Source organism: Erpetoichthys calabaricus, chromosome 10, assembly GCF_900747795.2.
Source record: "Erpetoichthys calabaricus chromosome 10, fErpCal1.3, whole genome shotgun sequence".
Classification (NCBI taxonomy): domain Eukaryota; kingdom Metazoa; phylum Chordata; class Cladistia; order Polypteriformes; family Polypteridae; genus Erpetoichthys; species Erpetoichthys calabaricus.
In genome coordinates, this window is record NC_041403.2 from 7,650,412 (window position 1) to 7,670,231 (window position 19,820).

A 19,820-nucleotide genomic window follows, 5' to 3' on the forward strand; every position below is an offset into this window, starting at 1 on the left:
GTCTTGCACTGAGGAGAGGCTTCCGACAGGCCACTCTGCCATAAAGCCCTGACTGGTGGAGGGCTGCGGTGATGGTTGACTTTCTACAACTTTCTATCATCTCCTGACTGCATCTCTGGAGCTCAGCCAAAGTGATCTTTGGGTTCTTCTTTACCTCTCTCACCAAGGCTCTTCTCCCCCGGTAGCTCAGCTTGGCCGGACGGCCAGCTCTAGGAAGGGTTCTGCTCGTCCCAAACGTCTTACATTTAAGGATTATGGAGGCCACTGTGCTCTTGGGAACCTTAAGTGCAGCAGAATTTTTTTTGTAACCTTGGTCAGATCTGTGCCTTGCCACAATTCTGTCTCTGAGCTCTTCAGGCAGTTCCTTTGACCTCATGATTCTCATTTGCTCTGACATGCATTGTGAGCTGTAAGGTCTTCTATAGACAGGTGTGTGGCTTTCCTAATCAAGTCCAATCAGTATAATCAAACACAGCTGGACTCAAATGAAGGTGATCTCAAGGATGATCAGAAGAAATGGAAAGCACCTGAGATAAATATATGAGTGTCACAGCAAAGGGTCTGAATACTTAGGACCATGTGATATTTCAGGTTTTCTTTTTTAATAAATCTGCAACAATTTCAAAAATTCTTTTATTTGTCTGTCAATATGGGGTGCTGTGTGTACATTAATGAGGGAAAAAATTAATTTAAATGATTTTAGCAAATGGCTGCAATATGACAAAGAGTGAAAGATTGAAGGGGGTCTGAATACTTTCCGTACCCACTGTATGTGTCTATCACCTGATTTTCGTAATGTGTGGTGCTGTATTCTTTGTCAGGTGATGGTGTTAAACTACGGTCACCAGTCTGTGGAAGACCTACAAGAAAGAACTTCATTGTGCTCTGAGAGTAAACTTGAACTTTGCTGCTAAGCCTTCTGCTGGCCTCTTTGATGTTACTGACTCGGTCAGGAATGCATTTGTCCAACTAGTGACTATGAAACACAACAATGATGGTCTGATCTTCACCACTGACTCCCAGGTGTATTCATTTACACATCCAGTGGTCATCGTGCACAACATAACGTGTGGGCACCCTGGGTACGGACAAAGCACACAAATCAGCAAAGTTCAATCCACATGGTGAAGCGTTTTATAACCTTTTTACAAATTTGATCCTCTCTGGACAGTTTCAAATATTGTACAGCCCCCCTCAAAAAAAAAAAACAACACCACAGGAGTGTGGGAGACAGGTCTATTTTACTAATTTGACTGGAAATCGGTATGGCTACATTTTTTAACGCTGTGACAGCATCTTGCGTCTTCTTATTGCCGAGGCAGTTAATAAAGTGTCATGGAGGGGCTTACTTTATGATTTTCAGGAGACGGTGCATGTGAAACCCCTGGTTCCAGAACATCCTGATCCTCTGTAGTTTTCCTATCAGACACATAGAGGTGAGAAGGATGCTCTCATCTCCATTCTCTACAGAGCAAACTTCCACTTGGACAAAGTCATTACCACAATCAGGATACAGTCAAGTTCTTTGACGTTTCCATTCTGCCTCATCGACTTGGGAAAGAGCTCAGGGCTTTGCATCTTGATGCCCCCACAATCTCCTGATCATCAACTTCCTGACCAACAGGCAGCAGTTTGTGAGGCTCAGGGACTGTGTGTCAGAAATGGCGGTGTGTAATACTGGAGCACCTCAGGGAACTGTGCTGTCTTCCCTTCTTGTTTAGCCCTCTCCAGCACAATTCCAGCACTTGCCATCTATAGAAATTTTCAGACGACTCGACCACCACAGGGTGTACTAACCTCCTTAGAGTTAGACCTGAGCGTCACTCAGGCTGTATAAGAACAATGCTAAAAGCGTTGGACCCGAGTGTCACTAAAGCAATGCAATAGACACTTCTAGCATAGGACCCGAGGTTTACTCGGGCTGTAAAAGTGCCAACCGCGTTAGCGCCGAGTGTTACTCGTGTAGATGTGTCGTCTCCTAGCCTCATAATGGCGTCTTGTAAGAAACGGCTCTCATCAGAAGTGATGACGAAGTGAATGCGTCTTCAGGCAGTGAAATTGAAATGGACAGTGAAACCAAAAGCGATTCTGGTGAATTCGAAAGTGACACCTGCGTCAGTTGCACATATGCAATGTGCTGTTCTTCTTCTTCTTACTGTTATCTGTATCATTATTATACTTTCTACACTCCTGACTTTAGTGCTTTGAAAGTTTTACAGTAGAAAGATGAGATTTAAGAAAAATGTAATTTTTCAAGCCATAAAATGCAACACTTTTTACATGGTTTTTCTTTTTGAGGAGGTTAATAATGTAGATGACTCAGACTACAGGAAGGTTGTGGAGGACTTTGTCTTGTGGTACAGGGACGACAACCTGCAACTCAACATCAGCAAAACCAAAGAGCTGGTACTGGACGTCCAGTGTGCCAAGGAGCCTCTGAAGCCAGTCAACCAAGTGGTGCAGAGCTCCAGTTACCTGGGGGTTCACATAAACAACCAACTGAACTGGTCTGACAACACAGTAGTGCTGGACAAGAAGGGTATCCTACATGAGAACGTCAGGGTGGCTGTCCACCAGCTAAGGCTCAGTTGAAGTTGGGTGATGCAGGAGGACAATGACCTCAAACACCAAAGTAAATCTGCCATTTTGATAGAGCCCAGACTTTAACCCGTTAGACATGTTGTAGAATGACCTCAATTCACACCATTCACACCAGACGTCTAGAATATAGCTATGCTGAAGCTGTTCTGCAAGGAACATCTTCTTCTTCTTTCAGCTGCTCCCGTTAGGGGTCGCCACAGCGGATCATCTTGTCCGCATATTGATTTGGCAAAATTTTACACAGGATGCCCTTCCTGGCGTAACCCTCCCCATTTATCTGGGCTTGGGACCGGCACAAAGAAACACACTGGTTTGTGCATCCCCTGTGGGACAATGGTCTAAAAACATTGCGGAAGTCTGATCTGCAGCCACCAGAAGCACTTGTTCGAGGTTATTGCTGCCAAAGGAGGTTCGACCAGCTCTTAAATCCAAAGGTTCACTTACGCTGTGAATGTCTGATGGGCGTCTTTGAAGACATGAAAGATTACAGTTGTTTTGTGTTTGTTTTTGAGTGTAAGCATATTGTGTTTGTCTATAAGTGTGTCTTAGATGAAGATCACATCATATTTTATGACCAATTCATGCTCAAAACCAGGCCTTCCTAAAGGGTTCACATACTTTTTCTTGACAATGTCTTTAGGAATTTGCAATGCTTAAAAATTCTCCATCAAGAATACAAACCATCATATTGATTTAGGAAAAGCAATGCAGAACATTCTGGATATGCAAAAAAGGAAGAGCAAAGCTTCTAATTAATCTTGTATGAATTCTTTGAAGCATATATTCATTTTAAATATTTGAACTTGAATCCTTGTATCCAATTGACTGGCATCCTATGGCACATACCATGAAACACTGTCTGTAGAAAATGCATGGACATAGAGTCTCTTAATCTGCACTATGGGGCGATGCTCATTTACTTACCCACACCATGTGGTGCACAGTGTAGATGTCACTGTCGCCCATGTAGACTCGGATTGCCCTAAGAGTGAAGCCGTACTTCTTCCCTGCACGGTGAATGACAGTTGGTGGCTTTACATTACTGACAGCAGGTGAAAAGTCTCGACTGGGAGAAGAATCTCTTGAAGAAGGGTTGGATGACAGGGAGTGAGGAGACATTGGACTGGCTAGCGGTGATCCACTGTGGTGATCTGGATTGGATTAAAATAAATATATAAACACAGTTACCATGAATGACACCATAATGAAGGAAAAGGGTGCACAGAAACCTCTCATGGATATTAGGGAGTGTTTTTAGAGATCTTTAGAACAATCTAGACGAGAACAGGCCATTCAGCCCAACAAAGCTCGCCAGTCCTCTCCACTTATTTATTCCAAAAAAACATCAAGTCCAGCTTTGAAAGTCCCCAACGTCTTACTGTCTACCACACTACTTGGTTGCTTATTCCAAGTGTCTATCATTCTTTGTGTAAAGAAAAACATCCTAATGTTTTTGTGAAATTTACCCTTAACAAGTTTCCAACTATGCCCCGTTGTTCTTGATGAACTCATTTTAAAATCACAGTCTCGATCCAATGGACTGATTCCCTTCATAATTTTAAACACTTCAATCAGGTCACCTCTTAATGTTCTTTTGCTTAAACAGTAAAGGCTCAGCTCTTTTAATCTTTCTTCATAATTCAATCCCTGTAGCCCTGAATCAGCCTAGTCACTCTTCTCTTGTGCTGCTATGTCCTTTTTGTAACCTGGAGACCAAAACTGCGCCCAGGACTCCAGATGAGGCCTCACCAGTGTGTTATAAAGCTTGAGCAGAACCTCCTGTGACTTTGTACTCCACACATCAAGGCGCTATATAACCTGACATTCTGTTAGTCTTCTTAATGGCTTCTGAACACTGTCGGGAAGTCGATAGCTTAGAGTCCACTATGACTCCTAAATCCTTCTCATAAGGTGGACTCTCGATTTTCAGACCTCCCATTGTGCGTTCAAACCTAACATTTTTACTTCCTATGTGTAATTCTTCACATTTACTGACATTAAAGTTCATCTGCCACAAATCTGTCCAAGCCTGTCTGCTATCCAAGTTCTTCTGTGATGATATAATGGATTCCAAATGATCTGCTAATCCACCTATCTTGGTATCATCTGCAAACTTCACCAGTCATGGCATTGTGAAGATGACATTACAAGTCAGGATCTGATTGACTACTCAAAATCTTTGTACGGCATCACTATTGGACCAACCTGACAGGCCAACTGGACTTATGCAACACAAAGAGAAAACACAAACTGATGTCCTCTGGGTGCCCCTTTTGAGTTCTTTACTTCGTGGGTACCTCTGTCGACTATGGTATTGCCTGTTATGCTAGGTCCCATTTCTGTTTGACTTGTCTTTATTCCCTGTGCTTCATTTTCTTCACAAAATTACATTGACAGGCTTTGGCTTTTTAGGTCTGTAGATGCACTGCACCTCTGATGGCACCGGGTTTCTCACACTCTAACATGCACATCCCTATTCTGTTGCCTGGGACCCTGCAGAGAGTTCTTTCTAGGCCGAAGGGGGTGTAAACTACAGCGAGGTTTAAAGTTTAAATTGTGTTACTAAATATCCATCCACCTTCACTGCCTCCTTCTTTCCAGTCAATGTTCCATTATTATATTAGCTCATGGCTAATTTGAGCAACCATCTCTTTAGCAGCTGTCACCGTCTCAGTTTCTTTATTCTGTAATTCAAATGTCTCATTTTGCCCGACACTTTGTGTGAAGACTTACCTGCTGATTTCTAGCTTTCCATAATTGGCCACCATGTGGCCACTGAGTTCTTTTTTCACATTTTCTGCAGGATTGTCTTTATTGATACCTTTGAGAAAATTCAAGACTTTGGATTTGGATCTTATAGCCACAAAAACGGAGTTGTTGTTCTTCAGAAACACAATGGAGACTACACAGAGAAGTTGTCTAAGTACCCTTCCTCATGTTCTCTCTCATGTCCCCTGACTCTGGTAGCCATTAAATTAAAATGATTCAGGATTCCAAACAAGCCAATAGGAAGCAGAACTAAATTTCTACAATGGAAAAACGTTAAAGGCACAGATTGCCATTGAGTGGGAAGAGCCCTGGGTGAACCACACATCACAATAAAACTTGAGGTTAGCTCCAGCAGGAAAAAGACACTATATGTACCCACCAGAAGGGATCATCAGTGACAGAGTAGTTGCAGAGGCAGACTTAATGACCTTGCTGAGTGGCCGGGAGGTCCGTTTTTCCACCGACTCACCAGACATCAGTCTATGTCGAGCTCGGCGGGCTGCCAAGTCACTGATGGCTTTAGGAGTGGAGGCATCTTCAGCATTGTTACATCGCAAAGGTCGCTCTGTAGTTCCAATGGTGCTACCAGCTAATGGGCAAAAAAGGAAATTTGCATTAGTAACTTGGTCAAAGACTATAAATGATTAGCATCACAGAACAAGGAATGGCCCGGCCTAGCACACCTTGTTCTACAGATATACAAGTCCACTGTCTTCATGCACTTATCTCTTGGCGTTTATCACTGAAAGCTGAAGCCTTCCCTAGCAGCAAGACACAAAAGAATGGAACTCATTCTATCAAAGGGGGCCCTGACACACACATGTATAGCATGGGCCAAAACACGAGGGGGAGTGAAGCTAAAGTTAGAAAATGGGATTTATCAGAAAATGGAACGAACCTTCACAAACCTGCTTATGTCATTTCTCAATGTCGTCTCCACTCTTCTCAATGCACTTGCGTCACCCGCCTGAAAGTGCTTGGATTCCAGCAGAATAAAAGGTTTTGTTATGTCCTCGTAACCACGTCGTCATCCGTCTTGAATTTAGCGGTCCAAGAAAGGTGGAAATCACATGGCACCAAATCTGTCAAATAAGGGGGATGTGGCAATACCTCAAACTTCAGTTTCTCCAGACAAGCCTTGGTGTTCTTAGCAGTGTCCCTTGAGACAGCAGTCCTCGCCGCTTGGCTCGAATAGCAGGCTTCACATTGGTCCCCAGCGAGTCACAGTAACTTGCACTAGTGACTGTAGTACCCCTCGGGATGTAGTGTTCGACAATAACTCGGGTGCATGAGTGGGTTGCTAGGACAAGACCAAACCTTTTATTTTGCTGGAATCCCGGCACTTCCAGGCAGGTTGGTGCCAAGTGCATTGAGAAGGGTGGAGACAACATTAAGAAATTACATTATCAGGTCTGCGGTGGGCTGGCACCCTGCTCGGGATTTGTTCCTGCCTTGTGCCCTGTGCTGGCTGGGATTGGCTCCAGCGGACCCCCGTGACCCTGAGGTTAGGATATAGTGGGTTGGAAAATGACTGACTGACATTATCAGGTTTGTTAAGGTTCATTCTATTTTCTAGTAAATCCCATGTTCTAACTTTAGATTGACTCCCCCTCATACTTTAGTTCCACCAGGGTGAGGAGCAGGTGTCTGGACCAAGGGTTGAAGCTGAGATGAATGGCAAAAGGTGATGAGATTGGGATTTTGGGTTTATAAAAGATATATATGTATAAATATCCGGTCTGGATCTGAATGCAGACACCTTTGAATGAGACAAGCAGTCAAGCCCAAAGCCAGTATGGTTGAACTCCTATTACTCTTGAACATCTCCATATCATTTGTCTGTCTTTTAACCCATCTGTTTTCTTAAACTGTGTATGCAAGTCAGGGACATGGTGGATTAACAAGTTCATATCTTCATTTATGTCACACGTACAGTGAAATTCTTAATCAGCATGCAGCAAGTCTCCATGATTAATGAGTTGAACTACTTTACCTTGAAATGTCTGTCTTGCTCATGTGAAATAACTGCTGTACCTCACATTATTCACCCGCTGCACTAGGGTCCCAATCCAGGTGGTTCATTGTGTGGCAACACCCTATCAATGCATGCTACCAACCATGCATTAGTGCTGCCCAATAGATTTAGTTTTGTCATTGTGATATGGATTTTAACAATACAGATACGGCAAAAACAGGCGAGATTGGAACGCCAGGAAGTTGATGGAGAGGCACGGAAGACAGGACTAGCCCTACTCAGTAAGAATATCGATGTCACCACTGAGCGACTTGCAGGTGTTAAGATTTTGCAAAGAAAGGCGTGATCACATTCCATTAATTTTAATTAGACGTTTCACACTTAAGGTGGACAGCACAGGTGAGTAATCACTCTGGGCCTCACCCCTCTCCATTTCACGTCCTCATACAGACAGGCTGGTCACAAACGGAACGCACCCTGGAAAAACATCCGTTTCCCTCTACGTACCCTTTACCTGTTTTCTTCAAGGATCAAGTGTGCTCATCAGGTTTGTTACCGGGTTGGTCTACCTTTGCACCTTAAGGTAAACATAGCGTGAACACCAGGGGGCGCAGAGCTCCCCAAACACCTGGCACAACAGCCGCAGACACAAGTCTTGCCACACAGCATGCCTTTATTTAAGTGGGGAAGTGCTTTTCTTTTGCTCCCCAGTTCACACGTATCAGAAACAAATACACTCTCTTCTTTCTTCTTGTCTCTTTCTCTCCCTCTCTCCTTTTTCCATCTCCGCTCCTCCTGGCAAGCTTTGTCCACCTCCTCCCGACTCTGGCTCCGGCAGTAGTGGCAGCTGGCTCCTTTTATAGGGCACCAGGAATTGCTCCAGGTGTTTCACGACCTTCTTCTGGCATCACTTTCCAGGTGTGGTGCAAGTGCTGCCACAAAGGTCTCAGCCGTACCTGCAGCACCCCCTGGCGGCGCCAATGGTATCCAACAGGGACGCTCCAAACTCCAACTCACAGAGTGTCCTGCGGGAATCTGCGGTGCTGCAGCAACCCAAGGGGGCTGCCCTCTAGAATCCCAAGGGAAGATAATCACCCAGACATGCCCTCTCCCTTGGTCCTTCCACCCAGCTGGTGTCCCATGGCCGTGTAATCCGTCACAATAGATATTGTGAAGAAGTGGGGCTCTGCGCACCCCTGGAGGACGGGGTCGCTCCTCCGAGGCCCCCTCTTGAATGCTGTTGCAAAGGGAACAAATACAGTTTGCCTCCTCTTTGCTCCGTTAGATGCTGCTGCTGTGTCGCGTGATATGCTTCTCACGCAGCACTTCGTATATTTAAAAGGCTGTACAGCTCCTGTCCTTTTTGCTTATTGCTTTGTCTCACTTCGCCCCCAGACATCCTCTGCTTTATGCTTTATTATGTTATGTTTCTTGAAAACCTTGAATGAATCTGTGCAATTGTGTAACCCAAGCGTGACAATATAACGCATACACCTAGACCCTAACCACAAACGTAATGTATTAAAGTTGTATACACATGCACGTTATTCCCTAGCATTTTAACGCACACAAGTACCGTATGAATTGACATCTACTGTGTAATGAATGAAGGAGCTGATTCTGCAGCATTCTCGAAAACGTGCTGAGGAGAAGAGGCCAAGATTCCCAACACTGATGGTAATTCCTATCCATCTGCAGTGTCCAAAATATGTGAAGGTTCCCATGATGCTACTTTTAAATGCACCATTGGTAATGTGATCCTTATCTCTTTAGTCCTCAGAGGGAGGACACACTCTGTGATGTTTACCCTTAAACTGCTCCAACCTGCACCCCCACCTATCCTGATGACATTTTAAAATAACTGTGCTATCAACTTTACATATTCACTTCACAGTTCAGGTCTCTCCATTATTCCCTTTGGCACTATCCATCTCTCCTCATTATTCACACCTTGCAGTTCTGGAAGAAGTCTAGTAGCACTCGTCTTGACTTTATAATTCAAGGAGGCCCTAACAGTACTAAAGAGAGACACCACAGCTGGATGTCGTACTCCAGATGTAACTTCATACCTGGGTTATATGAAGTCCTAAATCTGTGTTGTCTATTTGTGAACTCGGATTCCTCAATTTATCTCCAATCAAGGCTCCCCAACTGCACCTTTTGTGCAAGTCTAAACTTACAGTTTTATTTTTTTACATTGCCACAAATCTGTCCAAGACTTAGTTCAGATCTTTAGGGATTTATCTACCCGTCTAAAGCATAGACCTGCGACTCCGGCTAATTAAGTGCAAAATAAATATTTTATTTTTTGCTAAAGTTCCCAGAATAAGAAGCCATACATATTAATAACAGCGGATCTAACACAGATCCAGGCCCTAATGTGAATTAATGAGCCTACTCCACATCCGTCTAAGTACGCATAAAAATATAAATATTTTCTCAGGCAAAGAAAAACACACAGATACCAGGTCACCGCTCTGTTACCAATCCTGAGAGTGAACAACTCACGTGTGAGTGTAGACCTGCTGAGTGTGCTGGCCGTGGACCCCGGAGTGGTGGGCGATTCGTCTAGTCGTAACTCTCTCTCCAGAGGTTGTTCAGGGATGGAGAGGGGCAACTCTTCACCACGAGGCGTCCGGGGTGTTGAGGATGGTGTCTTTTTCATACCTCCACCTCCTCCTCCTCCTCCTCCTTCATCCTCTGTAGAAATGGCGAAGCGTGGCATCTCAATGATGGCAGAGCAGCAGCGTCGCCGCACAGTAAGGGGTGGGCTGGAGTCACTTTCTGTGTGAGATGACTCTGAGACGGACAGGCGTTTGCGCAAGCTGCATTACAGAGAGAAAGAGGAAACAATTATGGCTGATGGTGCAACTTTTCCTCTCTGGCACCTTTAGAATAGCAAAAAGAAACATGAGAATGCATCTCTTTAATTTACTCCTCCAACGTAATGCAATACATTAACAAAAAACAGAATTCAGCTCTTGGAGGGTGCAATTTATCTAATGTAACCTCAATAGATAAGTTAATAAAATACTGAAGCACTAGCGCACACAGTATCAGTATAATCCACATTACTAACCGAGAATGGTAAACCGGATGGACGCAGGGACATCCGGCCATGGGCCGTAGCCGCAAAAAGACGTACTGCACAGGCGCCTCAAGAAATGAGGCGCCGCGAGAGGCGGCCACGACCACAGAAAAAAGGAGTGAGCACAGAAAAAAGGAGTCAAAGAAATGAGGCGCTGCGACCACAGAAAAAAGGAGTCAAACGCAGGCGACGCACACAGCGCCGCACGAAACCCATTGCACAAGAAACTAGCACACAAAAAAAAAAGAAGCCGCTCGTGCCCCACAAATCCCACACCCACCTCCATGCACCAAGTAAAGCAACGGACAGGACACACACAAAGAGGACGATTCAACAAGCCCCTGGCACACAAAAAGAAAGAAGCCGCTCGCGCCCCACCAATCCCACCACCCCCTCCAAGCAACATTCCCCCCCCCCCCTCCTCAAACGCCGGCAAAGCACACAGCACCGCACGAATCTCATTGCACACGAAACGGGACGCACACAAAGAGGAGGATTCAACAAGCTCCTACCACACCAAAAAAAAGAAGCCGTGACCGCCACACCAAGCCCATTACACACGAAACGGGACAGACTACGGACATGGCACACAAAACGTTCACAACAACGATGAATCCCACAAACACACTAACATCAATAAGAAGTCACACGCAAAGCCCCATTTCTGAAGGAACCGTCCGTATTAAACATACGTCATCTCAACACCTTCACACTATGCAGCACAGGTGGATCTCCTTACACTGAAGCATTATTAACCGTTCAACTGCAGAAAAGGCTCCATATTAACAGTTAGTGCAATCCTCCTTATTACTTACCCATATTTCTCACGCTGAAGAACAAACAAGTCATTAATACACAATCACAGGTACAAAACGATACGGCTCAGATAACGGGACCAAACACACGAACCCGCATGAAAAAACAAAATACACGGCGGCGCATACAACGCGCTTCTGAACCTCCGGAAGAAAAAATGTCTCGGCTCCAAAAACGCAAAGCTCAACTAACACATTAACAGAAACCAGCACATATGGACAGACACAATGAACGTACACGCATACAGCACGCATCTCAAAGTGCTGCATCGAAACAGGCACGGATTCAAAACGAAACACCTCCCGTCTCAGACATACGTAAACGGCAGCGAAGGGACAAAATAAATAAACGCAGACGTCTACACCGCGCATCTGGAATGCCGAAAAACAAGCAGGCAAGACTCCAAAAAGAGAAAGCTCAACTGACCGACATACAAAAACGAGCAACACTCAATACAAACAATGCACGCAGTAGACTACAACGGGCTTCTCACACAACACAGGCAAATCGATTACAGCTCCAAAACAACACGTCCCAAATACTACACATACAACAACGCGCCTCTCAAACGGCACAAGCAAAAGATACACGTCACGGACATCAACGACAGACACCTGCTAAACACTTGCGCCAGTTAGCTGACAACGCGTTCAATAATGAGTCCACTATTCAGGAAACTTCATTGGGATTAATGAATGTCATTTGCAATCATTGTCATTCACTTAACTTCCCTGAAGAAACAACTGACAATACAAGTAATGAATTTACACGTTGTTGTCAAAAGGGTCAAATTAGACTGCCTCCTTTACATTCATATCCTGAATATCTACAGAACCTTCTAACTAATGATGTACCTGAAAGTGAAAACTTTATGAACTGCATTAGATCCTACAAATCGGTATCCACTATGAACACGAACAGTGGCACTGCACATGACATCCGTCTTGCAAAACTGTTAATTATTGATGAATGTGCAATGGCATCCAGCCACTTACTCAACACCATTCATAAACTTCTACAAACATTGATGAATAATAATATTCCCTTTGGAGGAAAGGTACTTTTATTAGGAGGAGATTTTAGACAGTGCTTAGCTATTGTTCCACATGCCATGCGCTCACCTATTGTTCAGTGCACCTTAAAATACGCAGACAATTAACATTGCTTTCAAAAGATACACTTAATACAAAACATGCGATGTCCAGATCCAGATCATAACAATTGGTTGTTACATCTGGGAGATGGTACACTCACCAATGCAGATAGACCTCACCCAGATATTAGTACAATTCCTCAAGCCTTTATCTGCGACGACTTAGTTACAGATATATTTGGAACAGCAATCTCATTAGACCAAATGCCCCTTTTAACACAATGCGCTATATTATGTCCAAACAATATTAATGTAGAAAACATAAATACCCAAGTCATTGCATTACTTCCTGGAGAGACACAACTCTTTCTAAGCTCTGACAAAGTTGACTCTGATCACGACGATGACCATCTTCATTGACCTTACAAGTTCTGACCTGAAATTACCTTTTACACTTAAAAGGCGTGTACAAAGAAATTTTCCAATAACCCTTTACACTGTGCCACACACTTTATTGTTTGCTTTCTATTTGCATCATCTACACCTTCACACTATTCTATATCTCATTCATACATCACGCTCTTTGTCATTTCCCAACACCAGGGGTTGGCGAGCGAAGCGAGCAGGGGGCAGAGCCCCCTAGTAAATAAGAAATACATACTAAGTGGCGGTAACTGAACCTTCATATTTTATATAGCTATACAGAGACCAAAATTAATGGGTACCTGGGTCATAACACAATAACTGTATTTTTTAAATGATTTACAATACGTTAAGTATTGAAATTTAACTCTGCAATATAATTCATGTTATTATTTCTCTTTAATTTAACTGCAATTAAATCTTAAGAAGTACACAGTTGTGCTTGAAAGTTTGTGAACCCTTTAGAATTTTCTATATTTCTGCGTAAATATAACCTAAAACATCATTAGATTTTCACTCAAGTCTTAAAAGTAGATAAAGAGAAACCAGTTAAACAAATGAGACAAAAATATTATACTTGGTCATTTATTTATTAAGGAAAACGATCGAATATTACATATTTGTGAGTGGCAAAAGCATGTGAACCTTTGCTTTCAGTATCTGGTGTGACCCCCTGTTGCAGCAATAACTGTAACTAAACGTTTCTGGTAACTGTTGATCAGTCCTGCACACCGGCTTGGAGGAATTTGAGCCCATTCCTCCGTACAGAACAGCTTCAACTCTGGGACGTTGGTGGGTTTCCTCCCATTAACTGCTCTCTTCAGGTCCTTCCACAACATTTCGATTGGATTAAGGTCAGGACTTTGACTTGGCCATTCCAAAACATTAACTTTATTCTTCTTTAACCATTCTTTGGTAGAATGACTCGTGTGCTCAGTGTCGTTGTCTTACTGCATGACCCACCTTCTCTTGAGATTCAGTTCATGAACAGATGTCCTGACATTTTCCTTTAGAATTCTCTGATATAATTTAGAATTCTTTGTTCCATCAATGAAGGCAAGCTGTCCTGGCCCAGATGCAGCAAAACAGGCCCACACCATGATACTACCACCACCATGTTTCACAGATGGGATAAGGTTCTTATGCTGGAATGCAGTGTTTTCATTTCTCTAAACATAATGCTTTTCATTTAAACCAAAAAGTTCTATTTTGGTCTCATCCATCCACAAAACATTCTTCCAATTGCCTTCTGGTTTGTCCACATGATCTTTAGCAAACTGCAGACGAGCAGCAATGTTTTTTTTGGAGAGCAGTGGCTTTCTCCTTGCAATCCCACCATGCACACCATTGTTGTTCAGTGTTCTCCTGATGGTGGACTCATGAACATGAACATCAGCCAGTGTGAGAAAGGCCTTCAGTTGCTTACACATTACCCTGGGGTCCTTTGTGACCTTGCCGACTATTACACACCTTGCTCTTGGAGTGATCTTTGTTGGTCGACCACTCCTGGGGAGGGTAACAATAGTCTTGAATTTCCTCCATTTGTACACAATCTGTCTGACTGTGGAATGGTGGAGTCCAAACTCTTTAGAGATGGTTTTGTAACCTTTTCCAGCCTGATGAGCATCAACAACTCTTTTTCTGAGGTCCTCAGAAATCTCCTTTGTTCGTGCCATGATACACTTCCACAAACATGTTGTGAAGAGCAGACTTTGATAGATCCCTGTTCTTTAAATAACACAGGGTGCCCACTCACTCCTGATTGTCATCCCATTGATTGAAAACACCGGACTCGAATTTCACCTTCAAACTAATTGCTAATCCTAGAGGTTCACATACTTTTGCCACTCATAAATATGTCATATTCGATCATTTTCCTCAATAAATAAATGACCAAGTATAATATTTTTGTCTCATTTGTTTAACTCGTTTCTCTTTATCTACTTTTAGGACTTGAGTGAAAATCTGATGATGTTTTCGGTCATATTTATATAGAAATATAGAAAATTCTAAAGGGTTCACAAACTTTCAAGCACAACTGTAGTGTTTAGCAGTATACCAATACTGGAAAAATACGGAAAAACCCAAAGCAGTACGGCACCAGCATTTTCGAATTTTCAGTACAGGAAGTAACCACCAGCTTTCCTTTCAATCCCACCCTTCCCTTGACACTTGCAGTTGTGGAAAAATGTCATAGACGTCACCACACACCTCAACCTCATGGGTGATCAGAACATCACAGCTATCAAAAGAGACGTGTTGTGTAGTGTGATCCTGGAGTTACCCGTTATTTGCTATGGAACTGTTATGGTACTGGTGGTGAGGTCTGAAAGCTGGTATCGATACTGAAGTCAAAATTTTAGTATTGATCCAACACTAATGCAGCATGGCTAGGATTAATTCATTCTAATTTAAAAAACTACATTTTCATACAAAATTTGAAAACTGTTCTGTTCTCTAAATACTATCAAATTCACTTTAATGATTTGATTGCGTCAAACTACCCGATTAAGTGAACTGATTTATTTGGTTCATCAATTAAAAGAAAAAAAAACAAACTTTTGGTTCACTCATAAATAAATTGACAATTGATTATAATACACTGCATGACAATACAGTGAAAATCCATAATTAAAATAAGAAACTAATGTGGCTCATTTGCAAATCCTGTGACTTGTTCTTGGGTAATGATTGAGTTTCACAACTTGAAAGAATGAGTGAATGTTACATGTTTGATGCATTCAATGAGCTGTAAAATGTGTACACTTAACTAAAGATGAAAGCAAAATAATTGCAAAAAATTAGAAATAGGCTCAGTAATTTGTTGAATGTACAAAGGGATATAAAATAATTTGTTTAAAATTATGCTTATATATTCTGTTACAAGACAAACAATTCAAATAGTCTAATATAAATGTGTCGTTACTGTATTGCACATGTATGATGAACGAGACAATGATCAATAACAGAGATTCTTGTTTGCCGATAACTAGAAAGAATCACGATACTAATAAATCAGACGCACATGACCTTTAAACAACTAAACGAAAGAGGCCAATGGCATCACACGTGCACATCAGCACTCCCGTTGAGCTCCACCAATATTGATTAGTTTACGATTCGCCAAATAGAGTTGTTCAAAAAGAACAAATTGTTTGCAAACAGCCTATTGCTTATTCATTATCCACTGCTTTGCCCACTTCTAATGCCCCCACTGCTCAAGGCACTGTACAACTGGGGAGTGTCTCTGCACTTGTCCCTTTTGTCCAAACCTACCATTTGTCCTGACCACCAGTTACAAAAGCTGATAAACTCCGTTGGCCCTGTTGAAAGGCCAGATTTTTTTAAAGGAAGTTTCTAAATGTAAACTCTGGAATGTTAAACGACAGATCAGTCAGTGCTGGGAAAGGAACCTGAGAAAAATGTCTTCATGACGTAACTCTTTAGTCTCTTAGGCGCCGTACTGCTTTGTTCAGTAAAAATGAAAAGCAAACAGTAGCACCTAAGAGTTTCTTGTGCCTTTCTTTTTAGCTGAGAAGGAGTGAAAGAGGACATACGTCTCTTGAGGTGACTGCCAAAGACGACTGCCTTCTGCATGGCACCTCAGACTCGAGGGGTATTATGACACACCATTATTGGCAGCGATGACAAAACCAAAATAAAATAATGGCAGCTACTGCAGAAAGTTTTACTACACCAGCACCAGGCACGTACATTTCTGGAGATCCCACCATCCAGCTTCTATCCCGTGACTTGAGGCCACTCAGGCTGTCCATCTTATCACTGCCCTCTTCACTCAGGCTGCGTTTTGTGGGGGGTGGAGTCCGCTTTTCATCATGAAGAGACAATCGCTCCATGCTGCTGTAAACCTGGGACAATGAGAAATACAAATCTTTAGACAGAAATGGCTTGTAGGACAAAGGATGAGTAAAGCAGACAAGGCAAGGAGGGAAACTGATCTAATCACAAGAGTGCCTCACATGTCACATCTGTACTGTGCCCATACCCATATCCTGATCCTAATTATAGACATACTCCACCCAAAAATGATTGTTGCATATGTTGCTTACCTAATGTAGGAAAAACTTTTAATCTCATTTTTCATGGACAACGGAGGTAACAATGTTTCTGATAGAACAGGAGCCTATGGTGACCAACAGCAAACAATATCAAAACCATCCATGAAATTCTGTATCACACAGTCCATATGTCAAGGCATCCAATCATACGCTCACAAAGTGCAAAATGCATGCATGTTTGCTAAAATATTGGTAAACTAATACTCCAATTAGTCCAAAATAGCCCCATCACATGGGACTGTGCACTTGAATTGAAGACAGGACTCTTGATCAATGAATGTTATCTCCATTCTCCATGGACACATGCGATTCAAAATTTTTCTCCCCCATAAATACAAATTCCATGGGGTAGGTAGCATCAAAATAATATACTATTTATCATTTTGAAGTGGAGTATTCCATTAATGTAGAATGGTTAGAATTTAATGTAGAGATTTACTACAGATTTTGCAAAAGGAACACAAATGATAAAATATAAGATGGGAGACACTTTTTTGCAGGATGATACGTTTAAAAAGGGCGTAGGTGTTTATGTTGATGCAACATTCCCATTGACTAAGGTATTAAAAAAAGGGAAGCAAAATGTCCAGTTGTATTGTAAAAATTGTTAAATATTAGGGTCATTATGTCCATACTGTAAGATGCACTAGTGGAGCTGCATCTTGAATAAAGTGTAGTGTGCAGTTTTTGGTTACCATACTAGGGAGAAGAAAGGGGAGCCCTTGAAGAGATGAAGAAGAGAGCAACCATCTGCATCATGGGACGGAAAGGTATGTCCTGTTCTGACAGGCTCAGGGAAGAAGTTGCATTGGGACCTGATTCAGGTTTTCAAAATCGTCGAAGGTATCATCTAACAGAGTTCAAAAGAGAATCTCATACTCGTATAACCCCAGTGGAAATTAAGAAGAAGTGGATTTAAAGATTGAGGCCAGAAAGAATTTAAGCGTTGTGGGACTGTGGAATAAATTACCAAGTCATGCAGCTGAAACCGAACCTTCAAGAAGAATCTGGATGAGATACTGGGATAGTTTAGCTATCAGCAAAAGAGATGAGCGACCAATGGACTGAATGGTCACCTCTTGTCTGTCAAACGTTTTATGATCTTTGAGTTATCATCTCAGGGAAATTGAAGGAGGTCTTCTATTAACAGACAAAACAACACAAGCCGATGATCCAGAAACACCAACTAAGGCTGTAACTAATGAAATGGACATGGGTCAAAAGGAGCTCGTCTCTACTATCTGTTTGTCACTTTGTAAGTCTACCTACAAACCTCTCCCTTTATTCCCACTATGGCCGTGAGATTTTGCTCCACTGGCTCCACCCCTCTGCTGGAAACATACTGTACTTCCATGAATGTCAATTTTATTCCAAAAGCGCTATCAATTCACCCAACTCAAAAACAAATCTTAGATGTTACCCTACTTCCCCCTAGACATTTTCTAATGGATTTTTCTCATCACCTACTCTGTCACCTTCGTTCCCATCATCTATCTACCTGGCACCTACACATGTTTGGGCACTGCCCACCTGTCTCACTTTTCTGATTGCATATAAGCCAGGTCCTCTTGTCATTTCTGTATGTAAATGTCACTCTTATCCCCTAAACTCTCCTTCTGTTGGGCATATCAATGCATTCACTTCCCTCCTACCAGTGCGAACAGCTCTGTCTTGGCACTCTAGCAGCTACATTTCTTCTTGCCTCTCCATTGAAGTATCTCAAGGTTCTTAATTCTTCAAACTGAAATTTTTTAATCTAATTCACAAAAATCCTTGCAAATGAATGGAACGTTCTTATAATTTGGTCCACCCTAGTCTCAGCCTCAAAATCTCTATCATGTGTGGACCTTCTGACATCACAAAAAGGTTCATTTAGCAGCAAGCTTGTTATTTTCTAGCCCTTCCATTGAAGCTGCCCTCTTTGTGGTGTGGCTGGGGTAGGATTCTGGGCACTGTATTAAGAAAAGTTTTTTTTCTATGCGGTGTTGACTTTTAAACACAAAATTTTAAAACATTTAAACAAAAAAAAAAGGCAGAGTCCAAAATGACTTAGATGTGAGGCCTTCTAGCCACAAGGCAGCCTAGAATCCAAACCAGCCTGCCCAAATGAGGTTCACACCAAAGTGGCCCGAGTGCCTACTCCACTGGCTGGCTTCAGACTACTCCAAGACAAATGGAGCTTTGCTTCAAGACTTAAAAATTAGAAGGAATGTCCACAAAAATAATTAAAATGCTCCACAAGGGAGGGGATTACAGTAAACTCCAGGCTTGAAGCGAGATGTGCAACAAAGAACTTTATAATTGGAAGATTTATTAAAAAAAAACAGAAAATATTACAAAGTGCTCAAAAAGCTGAAAAGGAGGCAACAAGGATTTATCTAAAAGACAATCTACAGCAATCAAGTCTGAATACACAAATCCAGAAATCGAAGATAGTAACAAAAACTCATGGAATCCAACAAAACCAAAAGAAAGGCAAAACCCTCAGTAAGACTCACATTTCCATCAAAGCACATTCAATGAACCTCCAGGAACTCAACTTCCCTGCCTGCCTGCCTGCCATGCTGGGGCTGTTTGTTAATGGTGAGGTAAGGGTGGCACCCCATTTGGGGGTTCACTCACAAAACACAAGGTACGTGAGAGATCATAATTACATACTTAGAAACTGAATAATAAAAATTAAAATGAACAGAAATCAAATCAATGTCAACTTCTTTATTGAGCACATTTAAAACAACATAGGAATGCTGTGGCCAAAGTGCTTTACAATAAAAGAATAAACGCAAAACAAACAACATAAATAGAAATAAAAATATATGAACATAAATAAAAATAAAATAAATAATAAATAGAAGTAATGTTATGTAATCACAATGAGGAAACCATCAGTATTACTGAAGGTCACAGAATGCAAGTGAATAGAAATGAGTCTTTAATTTTGTGTTAAACAGTTCAATTGTAGACGACTCCTTTACG

The 19,820-nt window shown here is 42.1% G+C and overlaps 1 protein-coding gene across 5 annotated transcripts in view; it reads right to left on the reverse strand.

Annotated features, from left to right (window-relative positions):
* The window catches only part of mast2 (microtubule associated serine/threonine kinase 2), a 484,826-nt gene that overhangs the window by 11,757 nt on the left and 453,249 nt on the right, over nucleotides 1-19,820 (reverse strand). For all 5 annotated transcript variants that reach the window (XM_051932694.1, XM_051932693.1, XM_051932696.1 and 2 more), the window contains 4 exons: nucleotides 16,480-16,634; nucleotides 9,854-10,170; nucleotides 5,750-5,959; nucleotides 3,526-3,752 (listed from right to left, as the gene is read on the reverse strand). In XM_051932694.1, coding sequence (XP_051788654.1) covers nucleotides 3,526-3,752; nucleotides 5,750-5,959; nucleotides 9,854-10,170; nucleotides 16,480-16,634 — 909 coding nt within the window. The remainder of the gene's footprint in view (nucleotides 1-3,525; nucleotides 3,753-5,749; nucleotides 5,960-9,853; nucleotides 10,171-16,479; nucleotides 16,635-19,820) is intronic.